The sequence below is a fragment of the Carassius carassius genome, chromosome 35 (assembly GCF_963082965.1).
Source record: "Carassius carassius chromosome 35, fCarCar2.1, whole genome shotgun sequence".
Lineage (NCBI taxonomy): Eukaryota > Metazoa > Chordata > Actinopteri > Cypriniformes > Cyprinidae > Carassius > Carassius carassius.
Genome location: NC_081789.1, coordinates 26,797,954 through 26,817,298, shown reverse-complemented (window position 1 = coordinate 26,817,298; position 19,345 = coordinate 26,797,954). Strand labels below are relative to the sequence as shown.

Sequence of the window (19,345 nt, the reverse complement as noted above, 5' to 3'; positions counted from 1 at the left end):
GCGGCCGAAAACATGTGCTTTAATATAGTTCAAAATAATACATTTGTTCTCTGCCTTTTCCATTGAATAAATATGCAGTGCCAAAATTACAATTATAATATGAATAATAGCCGCTAAAGGTGCATAATATCAGCCCTCAGCTTCTTTGATCATTGCAGATGTCTTTGTTATGCCAATATTAAATGCATTCGCAGAGACACTAGTAAATCCATAGGGAAATAACTGTAAATACATGTAAAAAGGCTATATATGATTGTTCTCGGAGTTCATTCAGAGACAGGGAACCGATTCAAATGTGACTGTTTCATAACAAACATTATTACCATAAACAAACAACAACAAAAAAACTTCAGATTTTAGCTTAATATTTATACACTTCTCATTTCCCGAAAAAAAAGACTATAAATAATAATTGTTATTGCCCCAAAAATCATCAATTCGTAAATTCATGCAACCATTTTTTGGCATTTTCCAACAATTCATATAGGTGAATTATTAAAATAATCTTTTAAAATGTGAATACACAATGAAGTTACACTGTCCTACTTGTATTTGTCATCTAAAACTTATTTCCTCTCCAAAACTGGATTTTCTAACAAGGACATGCATTGACAATCAATCGGGTAATATTTCATGATCTGAATGCTTTTCGCTGTCATGCACGATGTAGGTTTCTAAAAGTCCAAATCCGTGCTCTGTCACACTGACAGTCTTATTGCTTTGCATGTTCTGGGATTAAAGAGGTCTGATGGGAATAAGCAATAGATGCAACCGTAATTGTCAAACTCGTAAAAAGAAAAACGCGCTAAAAAATGTCTGTTGGACCTCCGTACCGCCCACAGCTGATGAAGAAAATAACAAAAAGAGAACGGCCACGTCCGCCCACCTCATTATTACACCGAAAGGACACTAAACCAAGCATCTACATGTCAAGCGTGTTATTCTGTGCGACCTCAAAAAGGCTATTTGAAGATAAACTACCGTATAACAGAAAATGCTACGAGAGAAATAAGCTACAGGCTCCACCGTTAAAACCCCACATGAACCTTTCCACTCACATGATCACGCTATAATACCAAGCTTTTACTCTTAATAAAGACCTGCAGAAATCTATGCAATAAGAGAAGAATGCAAACCACCACCAGACTCACTCACAATTTCACTGGTTTCTCATTAAGCAATTATTCACAGTACGTAAAAGGTTTCAGGCTGTGACATTCTGTCTCTGCGTCCCTCCAAAGGCAGGATGTGATCGGTGCCAGGCACAAACTCTATCCTCACGTCCATATAAAAACATACTGTACCTACTGTACATGATGCCAAAACATCAACCGTTCAATGCTAACAGAAACCCCTCGTGCATCAAGTCAGCATCTATTTCCTTCACCTTGAGAAAAAGAAGCACACTTAAGCGTACTTTTAAAAAGACGACTAAGGACATTATACACTTATGCAGTGTCAATTGAATGTAATGTTTTCAGACACTTAATTGCATGATGTTAAATTAATTACATCATTACATGCAATTTCATATTTCTTCTGTGTTTGATGGTTAAACGTATGCAAAACTAATAAAAAATTGTTTAATGTCATGTCTATTGAAAGTTATATGTCATGCATTTAAATACATTTTTAATCACACATTTGTTATGAAGTTGCAGTTGAGTAAAATAAATTAAACCTAAATATCGCAGAGCACGTTACGATTAAATCAAATGTTAATAATCGAGTATTTTACATGTGCTTTAGTTTGTTAGTCAGCACATCAAAATAAGCGTACTTCTTTAAAGATTATTAAAATAATGACTTTCAGATTACAGCAAAGAGTGTTGTTATGAAAGCATACTTTACACTTAAGTGGGCTTTTATTTCAGTATTTATTAAATATAGTTTTGAGGTACACTGCAAGCGCGCTTCTTTTTCCACAACGTCCGGCTCAGACCCTCTTCACGTTCACAAAGCCGTCTGGAGCTGCGTTTGACACTATGAGCGCTGTCTGCTGTGCGTTTACGAGGAGTTTTTATGTCTTATAGGCATTGTAGGAGACGTCATATTGCTTTACAATAACGAGGAAAAGGAAACATCCGCTGGTCACGAAAATAAAACGAAGAGTTAAAAGAAAGCGTTTAACAACACAGTTCAATGCTACAGTATTCACTCAAACACACCATCACGAATAGTTTTAGAGAGAGTCAGAAAGCCTATGTGCTTTAAAGTCAGCTCTACTGGGGGTCAAAGGTGAGGTGATGACAGCCCTGTATAATGAATGAAGCTGCTTTCAAATCAAGCGGGAACGATTGTGCTTACGAGATGAGCGCCAACAAAATCTAGCAGCTCATGTAGGGAGACTGTCCAAGTTAAAGCTGTTATTAGCCATTTTAAGTGTTTATGTTACAGAAAATACTTGATTAGGAATAAAGAGATGTTCAAACAAGACAAACAACTAATAAAAGATGTTGGCCGATCATGGCATGACCTTGAAAATTCAAAAACAAATGCAGAATTGCTTTTTTTTTTTATTATTTTACATGTTGAATACATTAAATGTTGAATTATGTTTTTTTAAGGACGCCACTTTAAAAAATATTGTTTTGTAGTAGTAAATAAAATGCACGTTTAATTAATGTGTTGAATGTAATTGTGAAACTTAGTAGCAATTTCTGAGTGGAAATTGTTTCTACACTCAAAAAAAAAAAAAAAAGGTTTGTGTTAATATCCTGATCAAAGAGCTCTCGGATGTGATCGAGAATATCTTTATCTGTGTTCTGAAGATGAACGAAGATCTTACGGGTTTGGAACGACGTAAGGGTAAATAATTAATGACAGAATTTTCATTTTTGGGTGAACCAACCCTTTAATGCACATCCCTTGCTCTTCATTTAGTTGTTTTGGCACAGAAAAAAAAAACGCTTAAGCACAAACTTCCCATGAGGACTTGAAGACAGCGAGAGATGATGTCCAGATGGATCCAGAGGTGTTTGCAAGTGATGATCAGATGGGCATGAGCAGGTTTGATAATGAATACTAGATTCATGCTCTACCACAAGAGATGTCGCAGGTGTGCGGATGGCTAGGGATGAGTAGCGCGAGTTTAAAGTGTAACAGATTTCACACCCAGACACGTTTACATATGAGCATTTTTTGCTCACATCCTGATGACTGTAGTCTGTACAGCCTCACCAACAGAGAGCACACCAATCATGTGAGTCTTAGCAATGGAAGGAGGCGGGCTTTAGAGAGCAGTGGACCAATGAGAAGACAGAAATCACGTCCGGAGTCCGGTGAGCGAGCTGACGTCGCCCCCTGGCTCCTGGGAGGATGAGAGGATCGGGGTGGTGAGAGAGCGAGGGATGCCGGCGGTCGAGAGGGAGTCGTTGAGCGAGACGCTGCTGCGGAGAAGGTGACGGTCGCCCGAAACGGGCCAGGTGATGATGTCAGCGCCGTGGTCCGTGCGAGAGCGGGCGTTCTCGCGGAAATTTAGCTTGAAAGACTCAATCTACATCAGAGAGTGTGGAGAGAGAGAGAGAGAGAGAGAGAGAGAGACAGGACAGAGGAGGGACAGGACATAAGGAAGGGGAGGAGAGGAAGCGGTCGGGGGGGAAATGAGGAGGACAGAGTGATAGCAAAAAGTCGAGTTAGATGCCTGAAAAATAAGAAGAGGTCAAGACGGTTTGGAGATCAGAAAACTGTGCTTTATAAACATCTGTTCAGCGCAGAGGTCGACCGATTGATCATGTGCACCAATAAAAGACTAACACTACTATGATTAAAGTGAAACGTTCTATTTGTTTTAAACAAACAAATGATTCATTTTTTATTCAATATTTAGATTTTTTTTAAATAAATGAAATGTCATATTCAATTTATTTATTATTTTAATTTTACTAAAAACAAAAAACAAAAAAAAAAACAAGTGCGTTCAATGTTTTTATTCAATATTTTGATCTTACTTGAAAATAAAATTCATACCATGTTTTATTCAAGATTTTGATTAATTTTTTTATATCAATGTCCTAGGATTCAATATTTTGAGTTTAATAAAAAAAAAAAAAAAAAAATTAAAATGTTACATCGATGCCTTTATTCAAATTTGTCTTTTTAAACAATAAAATGTTACAATGTTTTTATTCAATATTTTGACATTCTTAGTAAAGATAAAATGTATATAATTTTTTTATTAAAGACTTTGATCTTGCCAAAAATGTTTCTTTTTAAAATAAGTTTTAAATTGACTTTAAAAATGCCACATTCACGTTTTTATTCCATATTTTGATTTTATCTAAAATGTTATGTATTCTATTTTCATTTAAAACTCTAACATTTTGAATTTAATCCTTAATTCTATATTCAATATTTAAATTTTTTTACAAAAAAAAAAAAAGCTACATTCAATGTTTTTATTCAACATTTTAATAATAAAATCAGACAAATGAATCAGTAATTAGACCACCCCCTCCCATTACACTATTAATCGGTCGACCTCTTGTACAGTGGTAAACCAAACAAAACAGAATATCAAACAATTTGCATAAAATTAAGAGCTAAAAAAAAGCCACAAAGTAATAATGTGTATGAGCTGATGGAGAAGCGAATAATATTGAGCAGTAAATGTGAGGAATGGGTGTGGATGTGGTGATTGAGGGCCTCTCGTCTGACGGGGTTAGTCATGTCGGGTTCCTCGGGCCGGGATACACACAAACTTACTTGTTTCAGGGATGAGTGAGTCCAGACCCTGTGGGTCCCGGAGCTCCTCACTCCTGCAGGGGGCGCCCTCCTTCAGCCCATTCTCCTGGGCAGGGCCTGCTGAGACACCACTAGAGGGAGCCCCGCTGCCCCCAGCAGTCTCCTGGGCCCCCTCAGCCTAGAAACACACAGCAGGGCATCAATACCAGACATGAGGGAGATGGAGATGGACGCTTGAACAACAGAACTCAATCCTTGCATGGTGAAGAAATACGGCTGATATACAGAACCAGTTTAGACATTGGACTCAATTCCTCTTTGATAATCCAAAGTTTTCGGTTTTAAAATAATTCACTTATTTTGAAAATATTTTAATATGATTAATATATAAAGTTAACATATATTATATATATATATATATTATATATATATATATATATATATATATATATATTTTTTTTTTTTTTTTTTTTTTTTGTCCAAATACATTTTTTTTTTTTTTGATCACTACATTACTTTTTTTATTATTATGAAATGAAACTCTACACTGGTACGGTATATCTGTGCAGCGAACAAAGCAAAACTTTACAATCAAAAATCATGACAGAAATGTAATGACTCATAAATTCACCTTCTATTTTTCAATTTAAAAGTATGACGATGAATGGGAATGAATAGAAATCCATGCAAACGGAGACGCGTGCCAATCATATGCACTTAAACTTTTTAAGAATTATGTTCAGAAACAAAAACGTTTTAATAATTCTAAAACTTGAAAAAATATGAACAGAAGCTCACATAAAACAAAAGTTTTCATCCAAAATATAAAACTGCACCATTATTCTGTTAAACATGCTTAATTTAAACTCATTTTATGTTTATTACAGATGTAGCAAAAAGTAGAAAATTCATGCGGTTTCCAAAAGTCTCAGTAAATGTGTGTTAAAGTTTAAAATCAGTGTCATTGACCATAATCACAAATGTGTGTTCAGAGTGGATGGGTGCAAACTAATAATGGGCGGAGCAAGTGGTCATGTGACTGAAATGGATGGCCATAGGCTGAGGGGCAGGTGACATCACTATCACACATCGGCCTGAACCCACGGTTTTTTTTCCAACCAGACAAAAGCCCTTATTCTTGTCTTTAAAATGCCAGAAAAATTCAACTTAAAAAAAAAATGAATACATTGTAAGTGATTTTTTTTTGGGGGGGGGGGGGGGGGCTGGAATGAAAACTGTAAAAACACATGGACTTAAAACACAAAAGCATGAAAATACAATTTAAATGTCATATCAGCATGTTTTAAACTTTCCATGCAAGTGTAATATTACTTACCACTGATTTAAAATAAAACCGCTTTTAAAGGAACATTTCACTAAAAGTAAACAACTTTGAGATATATTAAAGATAGTTAAGCCTCCTGAAAGTCCTCTTTTACAGTAACTGTACAGAACAACATGATTCATTTCACAACCCTATATACTGCTGATTTGCAAAAAATAATAATAATAATATTAAAAATGCATCATTTAAATAACAATCCGCAAAGGAGAGGAAAGTGTAAATTGCTTGTCTAAAGCAAAAACGCTATGAAACGCATCATATTTGGTGATGAAGTGTGACTATTTTGGAAATCAGCGCCTCGGAGAGAAACAAACATGAGGTTTTACTCAGCAGATATGATGCAGGACAAGTTAATTACTCCTTTAAACACTACACAGCTTCTGAATCGTCTAAATGTAGAATAAACTGGGACATCTCAGAGGTTTGTGGTTCTGATCGTCCTTCCAAACTCACCTTAACTTTCCCTCCTCCGGGCTCATGATTGACATTATCCATCGAGCCCACCTTGGGCTGAGCTTTATCCTTAAAGTTGACCTTACGGCTCTCGATCCTGACTTCTCCTCCACCTCCAGAAACACACACAAACTGGTCTAAAAGCTGAGACTTCAGAGCCGTTTAAAAGACCGTTTCTGCTCTCATCATACCTGGTTTGTGTTTGATGTTGGCCTTGGAGCCACACTTTGAGGCCACTTTACTCAAGTCAACCTTCTTGTTGAGAATCTGCACCTGTGAACACACAATCATCCGCTCAAATCGAAGCTCAAAGTGAACCAGAAACTGACCACAAGGTGATTTGAAAACGAGTCAGCGTGAGAGAAGATTATGAACAAACGTCCGGAATCCAATGTAAATGCAGCTCAGCTGCACTCATCCCAGCTCATGAGTGAAGAAAGCATCTCATTGTTGGCTCTGAGAGCATCATGTGGCACAGTGTTTGTCTGAACGACGGCTACACCGCATGCACAAACGTTACTTACGTTCCCTCCTCCAGGAACATGTTTGATATTGTCCTTGGAGCCCAAGCGAGAAGTCACATGACTGTAGTCCAGTTTTTTGGAGACTATCTGAACCTATAACACAGCACGGCGGGCCGGGAGGGACGGGACACCCGGGAGGTTCAGGTTAGAGAGGGAAGACAACAGAGGACACAAGTAGAAGCATCTAGTAGATTCTAGCATCATTGACAGTGAAGACGCCCCGGTGAGTGTGAGTGTGAACACCGTTAGGGCTCTTAAACACACCGTTTCCTCTCGTTTTTAAACTTAGCTAATAAAACCAGCAATGAAACTGATACAAAACAGAAATTTAAATTCAGTGATTGATGCTACAAATGGACATGTGATGCAGGGATGCATCAAATCCTACGCTTCTCAGTGAAAATCTTGCCATTTTTTGAAAATTAATTTCTATGAATAATGCGATGGCATTAGTTTTGTGATTGTTCACTGCTGCACATTTTAAAACCGACAAGGGTTAAGCAATATTATAATTATTTATAATTGTATTATGCAATTTGAGCATCCCGGCCGTGGTGTATAATGTGATGTGGAGCCAAACACTTTATGATAAACAAAGACTAGATGATTACAAACCCAAGGATCTCCAGAAGAAAAGACGGAAAGATTACTAGTTCAACATTTCTTTTTTCATCTGATATCAATATCTGCTGATAAAACGAGCAATCCCAGATCTAGAAGATTTTTTATATAAAATTATAACAATTTTATAAAGTATATTTTCTAACATTTATTTTGAATTATAGTACGAGAAATGTGTATTCTAGGTTTCTTAAGTATTTATTATTAATTATAACAAGTAATTAAATATGTAATAAATATTTGTCATATTTACATATTAAATATATAAAAATTTTAACATTAAAATGTATATAATAAAAACACAAAACTACATAATTTTATTCAGTTCATGTGAAATACTTACAAATTAAATATAAAATAAATAAAAATGCATTTTAAGATTTAAAATATTAAAATATTTTTCTATGAAAAATTACACTAATATTATCTGACATCTTTTTTTAAAGTATATACGAAGACTTCATTTGCAAAAACAGATCTGTTATCAACAACTTTATAATTGTGCATTCCAATAAATATCAATCAAACTGCAGTTTTTTTTTGGATGAAGTAACAGTACAGCTAACTAACACAATAAAAACATAAGATCGCAAAAAAAAACTTGATTTGAGTTATCGGTTTTTGCAAAAGAACTCCACATTATATTTCATTGTACAGTTCTTAATCTATCAGGCTACCACTAAATACACACTGTAATATCAGATCTATACTGTGGGCTATACTGAGAAGAGAAGGGGAGACAGACGTGCAGAAGTGAGTGTGATGGGCGGATGAACTCACTTTGCCCTGGCTGGTCTCTTTGGAGGGCGAGCTCTGAGACACTGAGACCTGCAGGCAGAACAAGCCCAGATACAGCCCTCGAGTCAATCACTCATACGAGCTAAAACCTACTGTAACCTCATACGAAAAGCAGGAACACTTTAGGATCAGAGGAAGAGGCAGGAACAGGGGCGGTGAGTAACGCTCTTCAGTCTCCAATCATGCATGATTCATCTCCATGCTCCCAAACACAAAAGTGTGACCTCGCTTTAAAGCCCGACTTACACAAGACGACGCTCTTGAACTCTTTGTGCTGACAGGAGTGTTAGAGAGCTCAGCCAGGAAAAAGACCAGGATGAACCACAAACACGGGAGGAGGGATGCGATACCAGAAAGTGAAGCTGTGACTTCAGGACGTGAGTGATATAAATAATGCTTGTGAAGACTGGAGCTAGTTTACATATCAACATGAGCAGAACAGACACTCTAAAGAGACGTGAATCATGCTGCTTTTCACTCACAGGACTCGGCTTGCAGAGAGATAGACAAATAAAGACAGAAGAGCTGCGTCCAAAACCAAAGGCAGTGACATTACAGGCAGCAGTGTAGAATATAAAGAATAGTTAATGATTAATGTGCTTATTTTTCTCTAGAAATGCAATTTAAAGCTGGAAAAAGGATATTTATTAATTACAAATTACATGATGTTAACATTTGATTAATAATAAAATAATAATAATAATAATAGTATGAAAGATTTGCGCCGATGCCTCTGGATGATGCCTGTAATGTCACAATTTCTCAGGTTTCGTCATGCAAAAAAAGCCAATGAAGTTTGTTTAAATAATGCTGTTTCTGATCAGGAACTGCTCAAACTGGAACGGAAATAAAAATAAATTAAAGCTAAACAGAATTATAAAACCAATGAAAGAAAGCACACAAATTTGTTGAAACAAAAAATAATAATAATATGTGTATATATATCATCAAATAGTACAATAGTATGTAAATAATTAATATAATAAATAAATTAAACTGCAAAGCATCGCCATTGTATTTTTTCCCTAAGTGTGTAACATACACATGGGTCAAAGACGAAGAAGGGTTTAATCATAAAAACAATACAGTGAGTGTAATACTGCTTTAAATTGTTGTTGTTTCACCCCCCAATTTTTTTTTAAGGTTTTCCGTTTAATTTAATTGTTTTAGTTTTTCCGATCGAAAAACAAATAATATACATTTTCCCCTAATTTACAGAAGACACCCACTAAAATGTCATTCAGTCCAACAATCTCATCAAGCATATTTACATCAAAAATCTATTTATGACGCGTTTAAAAGACTAATTACTTTCACCCCAAGTACTTATTAGCTAGAACTAATTAATTACACTATACTTGGTCAATAAGAATTTTATACTCATTTAAAACAATCAAATTCAACATGCGCCCTTATTCTTTTAGATATTTTAATATGTTGTTTGAATTTTTACTGAATGACAATGTAACAATTTCAACCAAATTTCGCTGTTTTTTATTGTTTATTTTACTCTCATTTAATGTGCTTCCTATGGGACATAAAAATCGCTTTTGTAAATTTCTTTTAACGTCTTTGACCCACATACTACTAAACATGAAAACAGTGTAAAGCTGGAGGACAGACTACAGAACTATGAAGGGTGCATGCATGCGTTACCTTCCCTCCTCCCGGCTGGTGCTTGATGTTGTCTGTGGAGCCGATCTTGGAGCGGATGTTTTTGGTGTCGGGTGCCGGTGTGGAGCCGGAGCTGGGCCGCGCTGTGCTGCGAGTCAATGCGCTGGTGCTGGAGGTGGAGCTGGAGGCGGGTCGAGGAGCGCGGGGAACCGCCGGCTTCTTCTCAGGCCCAGCGGCGGCTGTAGTGCTGCTGGAGACGGGTGTTTTGGTGGATCGCGGGCGAGCAGAGATGCTGCTGCTTGTAGTGGTGGAGGCTTTGAGAGGAGCAGGTTTAGAGCGGGCCGCATCTGAAACCACAGTTTGAGAGAAACCCTTGTTTGGACTGTAGGTGCACCATGTATAAGAGTCGACTCTGAATCATTGAAACAAGTCGTTTTTTTTTATCAAATCCCAAGGCATTTCATGTTAATGTCAATATGAACCATTAGCATATTGCCCGCCCACTTGTTGGTCTTTCTGCACTGGTCTCAATGAACATGCAAATTCATTTCTTTGCCACTAGGTGTCACTTTTGAAGCGGTTTTCCGCTGTAACACAAAACAGCACTGTGTTCACAAACACTGCTTTATCAGACATTACACGCATAATGACATGAAAATAAGACTAATCAGACCAATCACAGCAGATTAGCATCATGCAAAAGAGGGGGTTATCTATGAACAAATCTTTTGGGAGCAATTTTAAGACAACGAAAGTGTTTTTTGACCTTGAACGCATGTCAACCTGTTGTTAAAGACTCCCAAACCAAATTAGGAACCTTTCAGAACCCATAATAGGAGCACTTTAAAATAATCCATGGGACATCAGTGGAGAGTTTGGAGAGCATCACATAGTTAATGTATGAAACGCATGCATGCTAATATGTTGTTTATGTTTAGATCAAAGCGTAAACAATGTAAACGGCGTATCAGCAGAGATCCTTGCTGTCTATGAGAGGGTCGGAGAGCTGTTGGATTTCATCAGAAATGTGAAGATGAACAGATGTCTTATGGGTTTGGAACAACATGAGGGCGAGTAATTAAATGACAGAATTTTCTTTTTTGGGTGAGCTATCTCTTTAAGGGAAATACGTGCCGAAACCTTTAGAAACGGTGTGTGTTTGAGCGATATCTGAATGTTCAGTTCGTAGCACAAAACCCTCTTTATGTGTCAGATTAAAATAATCTCTCTGCACCGCTGCGTTCGGTTCAAAGCTCTGGATTCGGTCGAGCAGCCGAGCTCCGTGTGGGAGATTATCCCAAACTCATTCCTGCTGCGCAATTCACTTCTGGATCTCTAAAAATATCTTTTACGTGTTGCTATTAAGTCACTACACTGAACTGACATAAAAATACCATTCAAAAGTCTGGAATAATTAGGATTTGTATAGTTTTATGCACTCCAAAGTTGTGCTTATTTAATAAAAAATATAGATAAAACAGCAATATTGTGAAATCTAACCTTTAAATATTTGAATATATTTTCAAATGTACTTTATTCCTGTGATGCAAAACTGAATTTCCAGCAACCATAAATAAACTGTTTATTTGATTTAGAATAAATATTTTTCAATGATATATATATATATAATTATTTCTACAATTTAAGTTAATTGTTCTATTTTAATATATTTTATTTATGTGATGCAAAGTTAAATTTTCATCAGCCAAAATAAACATACAAAATAAAGGTCATTTAAATGGAATACAATTGTATATTTTGTATTAATTTAATAAAAATATTTTAATTGTTCATTCACATTATTATTATTATTAATAATAATAATAATAATAAATATTTGTGTTCTATTTGAATACATTTTAAAATGTAATTTATTCATTGGATGCAAAGCTGAATTTTCAGCAGCAATTAATAAACATATTACTGAATAAAAGTACTTTTTACTGAATAAAAGCATTTATATATGTGACCCTGGAGCACAAAAGTGTACATTTTTTTTCAAAATTGAGATTAATGCATCATCTGAAAGCTGAATAAGTAATCTTTCCATTGATGTATGGTTTGTTAGGAAGACAATATTTGTTGAAAATCTGGAATCTGAGGGTGCAAAAAAATCTAAATAGAGGAAAATCTTCTTTAAAAGTTATCAAAGTTCTTAGCAATGCATATTACTAACCAAATATTACATTTTTATGTATTTACGGTAGGAAATTGACAAAATATCTTCATGGAACATGATCTTTACTTAATATCCTAATGATATTTGGCATAAAAGGACAATTTATAATATTGACTTATACAATGTATTGTTGGCTATTGCTACAAATATACCCTAGAGACTTATGCTCCAGGGTCACATGTATAATATACATTAATTTCCTTCAACATATAGTGTTAGAAGTGATTCGGTGTTTGTTGTACCTGTAGTTTTCAGTGTGCTTGGTTTCTTTTCATCTCCTGGTTTGCTCTCAGTCTTTGCAACTAAACACAAAATCAGAAATGCATAATGTGAATATTGATCAATCAGCTCAAATGCAGTGGCTCCTCTTTAAATGCATCATGTCTGACCGGGGCGTCGTGCAGCAGGAGCGCTGGCGGCGGGGCGTGCTGCGCTCGCAGGTTTGTCTGCAGCGGGTCGAGCCGGAGCCACAGCAGTCTTTGGCACAGACGGCCGTTTCTCTGTGACCGTCTGTCGGAGGAGAAGACTCAAGGTCAATTAGGGATTCTCTGTAGTAAAAACCCATCATAATCAAAAATCTAATTGCATTTTGTGTATGTTATTGTTAATCTAATCCCTGATCGCACATATTAACCTTCATTTAATGTCAATAGTTAAACACTGACTTTAGTCAGAAGTGTAGTTCAACAGATGGCCACTAGAGGGAAGACTTGTGTCAGACTTGAAAAAAAAAAAGTTTAATCATTTTTTTTTTTTTCATGGCCTTTCCAAATGGTTCATGCCTGGAATAAAACATTTTATAGATGCTGCAGTGAGCAATTTCTAACTCCAGCTTCCTAGAAAAATTTATAACAAATGCTTATGACTTTATGAGCTCGAACATTATCAAAATTCATAAATCATTACTTTTATTCAGCAAAGATGTATTAAATTGATAAGGTATCAGTACAGACACTTGTTACCAAAGATTTCCATTTCAAACAAAAGCTGTTCTTTTTAACTTTCTATTCATCTGTGAATCCTGAAAAACTAAAAGCATCACCGTTTCCTCAAAAAAAGCATATTAGAGTGATTTCTGACCAATCACTGAAATGATGAAAATTCAGCTTTGATAAGATAAATAAATTATATTTTAACATACATTCACAAAGAAAACTGATATTTTAAATTGCAATACTATTTCACAATTTTACTGATTTTTTAAATCAAATACATGCAGCCTTGTTGACCTCTTTTGCACCGTGGAGTAGTTTAAACAACAGTAAAGCTTTAAAACACGTGTTGATGTGGTCAAGCATGGACAGCACACACAAACAGAGCATCCACGCGGAGATGAGCGCTGGATGGAGTCGCTTCCACCTCTGGAAGAAGATTGGGACGTCTTCAGCAGACGGATGGAGACTCACCTTGGGCTTGACCTCTCTGGTGACTGTGCTGGACGCAGTGGAGGGTCGTGTGGGCGCTGTAGAGGGCCGTTTGGTGCCAGCGGCTGGGGCAGGAGCTTTGGGCACTGGGGCTTTTTGTCTGAGGGGGGCGGGTGCACTGGTGGTTGAGGTAGGGGTGGAGCGCTTGGGCGGGGCTGTAGCGCTGGAGGCGGAGCTCGGCCGGGGCTTGGCGGAGCTAAGTTTGGTTGCACTGGCGACAGGCTGCATGGATGGACAGCAAACCCAACAGATGGATGGCAAACGATGAACAAAAAACAGAATATGGACAAATGATAACGGCAGCGACATGAGCAGAGCAGGCCAATAAAAGCACAAGATCAGATCCAGTCCAAATTATAGTTTACTCTGTTTACTAGATGGTCATGTAGGGATGGGAACCGGGAGTCATTTCCTGATTTCAGTTCCTGGATGCTAATAAACTCATTTCTGAGCCACTAAAGGACCAAAATGAAAATGTATCTTAGTTTTAGTTAATAACAAAAAAAAGGTCATTGAAAAACCTTTAACAAAATATAAATATTAGGTCGCCTTTGCAACCATGTGTAATAAGAATATATTTATTTATTGTTTATATATAAGGATTAAAATAAGTAACTTGAAAAACAAATAAATAAGGAGTGATATTAAAAAATAACATGACACAGCAAAAACAACTTAAAAAAATAACAATAATTAAATTAATATATGTATATATGTATATGTGTGTGTGTGTGTGAGATATATATATATAAAAGTACACAAATAAAACTTTTGACTCACAATCTTCAACCCTAAATAAATGACTAATTGGAAATAAGTAAAAATTAAAACTGAACTCAAATTAAAACGGTGGGGGGGGGGACAAAAAGAGTATTATAAACAAATAAAATTACAAAACATAAAATTACTACAAAATTAAAAAATATAAATAGAACAGCTAATTGAATATATAAACTAAACTATAATAGCACATAATTCTGAATGCACTGTAAGTCGCTTTGGATAAAAGTGTCTGCTAAATGCATACATTTAATTTAATTTTTAATTCATACTAAAATGGTGTTGGTGTCAGGTTCTCGATTCCCAACCCTACATTAGTGATAAATGAGTTTTGGTTTGGTTTTGGGATCAATATGCTTCAAGAACCGAATCAAACTCATTAGCAGAAGCAGAAGCTAAAGCAGGAGACAACAGAACGTCTTCACTAACCTTGCTCTTCTTCTCAGGACTAGTCAGGTCTTTTCCAGGAGCACCGTTGCTCACCACAGACTTGGGTTTAGCAGCTGGTTTTTTGGCTTTCTCGTCCTTCTCAGCTTTGGCAGGTTTCTTGTCAGCCGGCTCAGTCTTTTCTGTTTTCTGTTCTACTTTCTCCTTTTGGGTCTCGTCTTGTTCGGTCTTCTGTTCTGCTTTCTCCTTCTCCACTTCCTTCACCGGTTCTTCTTTGTTCTTCTGTTCATCTACTTTCAGATCGGATTTGTTCTCCTTGACTTTCGTTTCCTCTTTGTTCTTCTCTACTTTCACTTCTTTTTCAGTCTTCAGCTCAATCTTTTCCACCGGCTCAATCTTCTCTTTCTCCATCTCTGGAGAGGAATCAATCTTTTCTGCCGTCTCGATTTTATCGGTGATCTTATCAGTCTCATCTTTAGTATCTTTCTCAACTTTCACTGGCGTTTCTACTTTGTGTGCTATTTCATCCTTGTCCTCCTTCTCTGATTTATCCACGTCTTTGATTTTGTCCACAGCTTCGGTGTTTTCTCCTTTGGTTGTGTGGACAGTTTTGTCTTTCTCCTCCACCGTTTCCATTTTCTGATCTTTGTCCGTCTTGCTGACAACATTAAAGTCATCGAACTTCTGGACGGTGTTTATTTTGTTCACCTCCGGCTTGTTCTTCTCAGAGTTTTCTGGTAGGAAGAAACGGGTTGAACAGTTGAAAACAGATTAATATATAAAAAACGTTGTCATGGCCAAGATGTTTCAATGGTTTAGTCAAAGCCAAACCAATGACAAAAGACAAACCAAGATGCCTTATAAATTACAGATGCATTTTTGTATAAATTGATTGAAGTGCCACAATTTGGGTCACAATCAAATTAAAACAATAAATATATGTGTATATGGCATTCTAAAGTGGAGATCTGAGTCCACTTTAGTCCATGTATAAAGCTTAAAAGCTTAAAGACTAAAGAAGAGCGCTGTTCTGAGGCTAAAGAGACGCTGTTTTGAGTTTGGCCGGAGTACATGTGTAATAAATCTTACAGTCGGCTCTCTGATCACTTCACGTTCAATGGCAGATCCATTACAAAGACTGTTCGTTTCTTTGAGAAGCCTGAGTCCTTGAGATGAAGGAGAAAAGCTAAAGCTGCAGACTAACAAAACCATTCACCATTAGATGCTATAATCTGAACATCAGTGTGATGTTCGTTCACTCAAAAGATGCATCTGATAATATTTTTCTTTTGCATATGGAAGCTGAGATACTGCATCCTGTATTAAAACGAATCTGTCATCACGGAGAGTGGATTTCAGCTATTTGTAAGAAATATCTATGCATTGAGTCGACTTCAAACTCTTGCACTGAGCTGACTGATTTCCACACGGCTCAGGTGCATGTATAATAACATCGACAGGAGTTTCACAGCGACACAGAAAAGCAGATGAGAAACTGCTGAGAACATGTCAGAGAGAAATACAGAACGAAGAAATCAGTCTATAAATGTGAAGACGCCTGCAAAACAGACAGATAGTAGCCTGACGGGACTCGTTTTTTGTTTACAGATGTACTTTGAGAAGCAACCTCAAGAAAGAAAGATAGAGAAAATACCTGGAGTTTTCGTTTGTCCTTTGATAAACCAAATCCTTCTGGGATTGTAGATTACGTATTTTTCACAATGCTTCCCATTTACTTTGATGTTTCTGAATAGGATAACTGACGCAAAGTGTCTCAAATTCAATTTCATTATGGATTTAGACCTTTTTCTTGCCAGCTTTTTGGATAATAAAACAATCGGGAGTTCAAGAACTGCTGTCGTCTTTGTTAAATACTAAAAAATAACTGTAAAAGCAAGACTTGTCATGCATGCAGATCACATGATCGTCGGAAACGCCCACCTCAAGACTCCAAATCAACCCCAAATATTACAAGAAATTACAAACATCCTGCATTAATAACTAGCACTAGTGTGCAACAAACATCAATCCATGACTCATCATCATTAGCACTAATCCACACTTTATATCATCTGCACCCGCGTTTCCATTTATCAAAACCATTGCACCAGTGATTTTATCTTTTGTTTGCTTCCCCTTGAGGCAGGAAACAGGTTTCAATCAGACATTCGCTTCAATGCATTTTCACTATCTGTCAACCAGCCAGAAGAAATCTGAGGGATTAAACTAGATTACAATTTCAACATCACTAAAAATGCGGTGCAGGTTGATGAGAGTTTCTGACCTGGATTTGCTGGGGGCAGGTTTTACTCTAGGAAATCAGGACAGAAATGACTTGCGCTGTCGGCTGGAGCGGGTAATGAGCATGCGTTGGCAGTGGCGTGATAGTGGCATACACACAGAACAGAGACACTACATAAATCACATACTTCTGACAGGGCTACCATCAGAAAGACGCAGTCGGGACTCAGGTCTCATCATACCGACTCGATAAACCCAATTATATGCAGGTTTTCATGAAGAACCTTTTTTGCATCAATGCACAACAGGTTCTTCATACTGGAAAAGGTTACATTTTATTCCAAAAGAACCATTTTTTATTAGTGTGAAGAATGTTAAAGGTGTAAGCTTTATTTTTAACACTATAAATAAAATGAAAAAAATATTTATTTTAGGAATTTTTCATTAAAGGTTCTCTGAGAAACCCAAAATAAATCTTACATGGCTTCACTGCTAAAAAAATAAGCCTTTTAAGAGCCTTTTTTTTAAAGAATGAAATACATCAGCACATACTTTCCAAACCTTAATTTCTTTGTTCCTATGAAAAATTATGAAATGCTTCTTTCGGTGTCTCAACATATTGGCTCAATAAATCCAATTTCATACACATATACGTTCTTAAAAATAAATGTTCCTCACTGGCACCCATGGTACCATGAATAATATTTACTATCAATGCATAAAAGCTGTTTTAGACTGGAAAAATGTTCCATTCATTTCCAAAACCTTTTTTTTCCCCCATGCATGTTAATAGTTTTTAACGGAACCATGGATGCCAAAACAGAACCATTATTTTTAAGAGTGCAAAAAAAAAAAACATGTTTTTTCAATGGTGTCAATGCAAAAACCATTGAAATGTGCTTTCCAAAACCTTAATATCTTTGTTTCTAAGAATGATTATGCCATGCTTCTCTCGATCACATCGCTCACCAATAAAACCCGGTCTGTATCCTACAGCTCAAAACTGACTCTTGCTTTGCCATCACCTACCCTCAAACGACTCGGCAATCGTGTCGATTTTGTCTCCAGCGTTGTTGCAAGTCCCATTAAGGGCACGTGTTGTCACTGGCACGGGTAGAACGACTCCTTGGTCCTTGTCAATGAATGGTCCCTCCAGCAGGTCATCCACGGGCGAGAGGAGAAAGCTGCTTTGGTCTTTGCGTGTAGGGAAAGAGGGCAAATGTAGTTTGATATCGTTCTGTACGTCGTTTCGAGTGGTTGATAGTGTTGGTGGCGGGGTTGGAGGTTGATCGTCAGCTACGGTTAGAGAGCGTTTCATAGCCCCTGCATGCTGGCGACGAGGTCCTCCGATAGGCGAAGGCAACTTGTCAAGAACGTCTCCACCGGGATACTTATCCGGGAGCTCGAGACTGGCAGGTACGGAAAGGTGCGAACACTCGGACATCGCTCGCCTCATCGCCTTCCTCTGTTGCTCGGCTCTTCTCATTAAGCAAGGCTCAAGTTCTTCCTCTTCTTCGCTTTCATGCGACGAGCCTTCAGCCTTCGTCCGCTTGTCTTTGCTCTCCAGGTTACTATCGTTGTCCACGCCAATGACACAGTAGTTTGGAGGGGTTGGTGTCCTGAGACTCTGTTCCAGCAGCAATCCGGAGAACAGAGTCGGTTTCGAGGGTTCGAGAGGCGACAGACCTTCTTTGTGACCCGCAGGTGATTCCAGAAGCATCATGTCATTGTTGTCTGCAGTGCAAGCCGAGAATCTTCCAGGAGACGCAGCCGACGGAGACGAGGACGAGAAGCTTTCTGGACTGTCCCCGGTGCTACCGAAAGACACGCTTGTAGGAACAGCTCCTCGTCCGGAGACATTGAGCTCAGAAGGAGACTCGTAGAAGCATAGCTTGTCTTCATCCGTCATCCCCGCTCCCCGAAGGCCACCTCCGAAACTCGGCGGTGCCCCGAGGTCTCCGTGCTGCCAGTCCCATCCCGGAGGGGTGGCTGATGTGGACATGGATGGGACTTTACATAGCTCACTATATTCTGAGAACGGAGACGCCGGTTGTTGGTTCGAGAGAGAGGACATGCTTCTGTTCCCCTGTCTCTGCTTCTGGTTTGGGTGTTTTTGTGTCTTAGTCCTTTTCCTGTGTTGAAGTGTAACTGTCTCGTAACCTCACAAGCTAACCTTTTCTGCTGCTTCTACACCCAACAGCAGACTAAGCAGCAGAGAGATCTGGCTGGAAGCGTCTCTCTCTCTCTCTCTCTCTCTCTCTCTCTCTCTCTCTCTCTCTCTATCAGCCAGCCTTTT

At 37.6% G+C, this 19,345-nt stretch overlaps 1 protein-coding gene across 13 annotated transcripts in view; it reads right to left on the bottom strand.

Annotated features, from left to right (window-relative positions):
- Nucleotides 1-2,908: 2,908 nt before the first annotated feature.
- LOC132116440 (microtubule-associated protein 4) overlaps nt 2,909-19,345 on the bottom strand; it is a 59,184-nt gene continuing 42,747 nt past the window's right edge. For 7 of the 13 annotated variants that reach the window (XM_059525250.1, XM_059525251.1, XM_059525259.1 and 4 more), the window contains 11 exons: nt 14,851-15,542; nt 13,624-13,863; nt 12,607-12,727; nt 12,460-12,519; nt 10,081-10,385; nt 8,407-8,454; nt 7,006-7,098; nt 6,673-6,754; nt 6,482-6,594; nt 4,705-4,861; nt 2,909-3,643 (listed from right to left, as the gene is read on the bottom strand). In XM_059525250.1, coding sequence (XP_059381233.1) covers nt 3,636-3,643; nt 4,705-4,861; nt 6,482-6,594; nt 6,673-6,754; nt 7,006-7,098; nt 8,407-8,454; nt 10,081-10,385; nt 12,460-12,519; nt 12,607-12,727; nt 13,624-13,863; nt 14,851-15,542 — 1,919 coding nt within the window. In that variant the 3' untranslated portion in view covers nt 2,909-3,635. Of the gene's footprint in view, nt 3,644-4,704; nt 4,862-6,481; nt 6,595-6,672; nt 6,755-6,891; nt 6,938-6,975; nt 7,099-8,406; nt 8,455-10,080; nt 10,386-12,459; nt 12,520-12,606; nt 12,728-13,623; nt 13,864-14,850; nt 15,543-19,345 lie in introns of those variants that run through there. The other 6 variants (XM_059525252.1, XM_059525261.1, XM_059525257.1 and 3 more) reach the window with 6 other exon arrangements.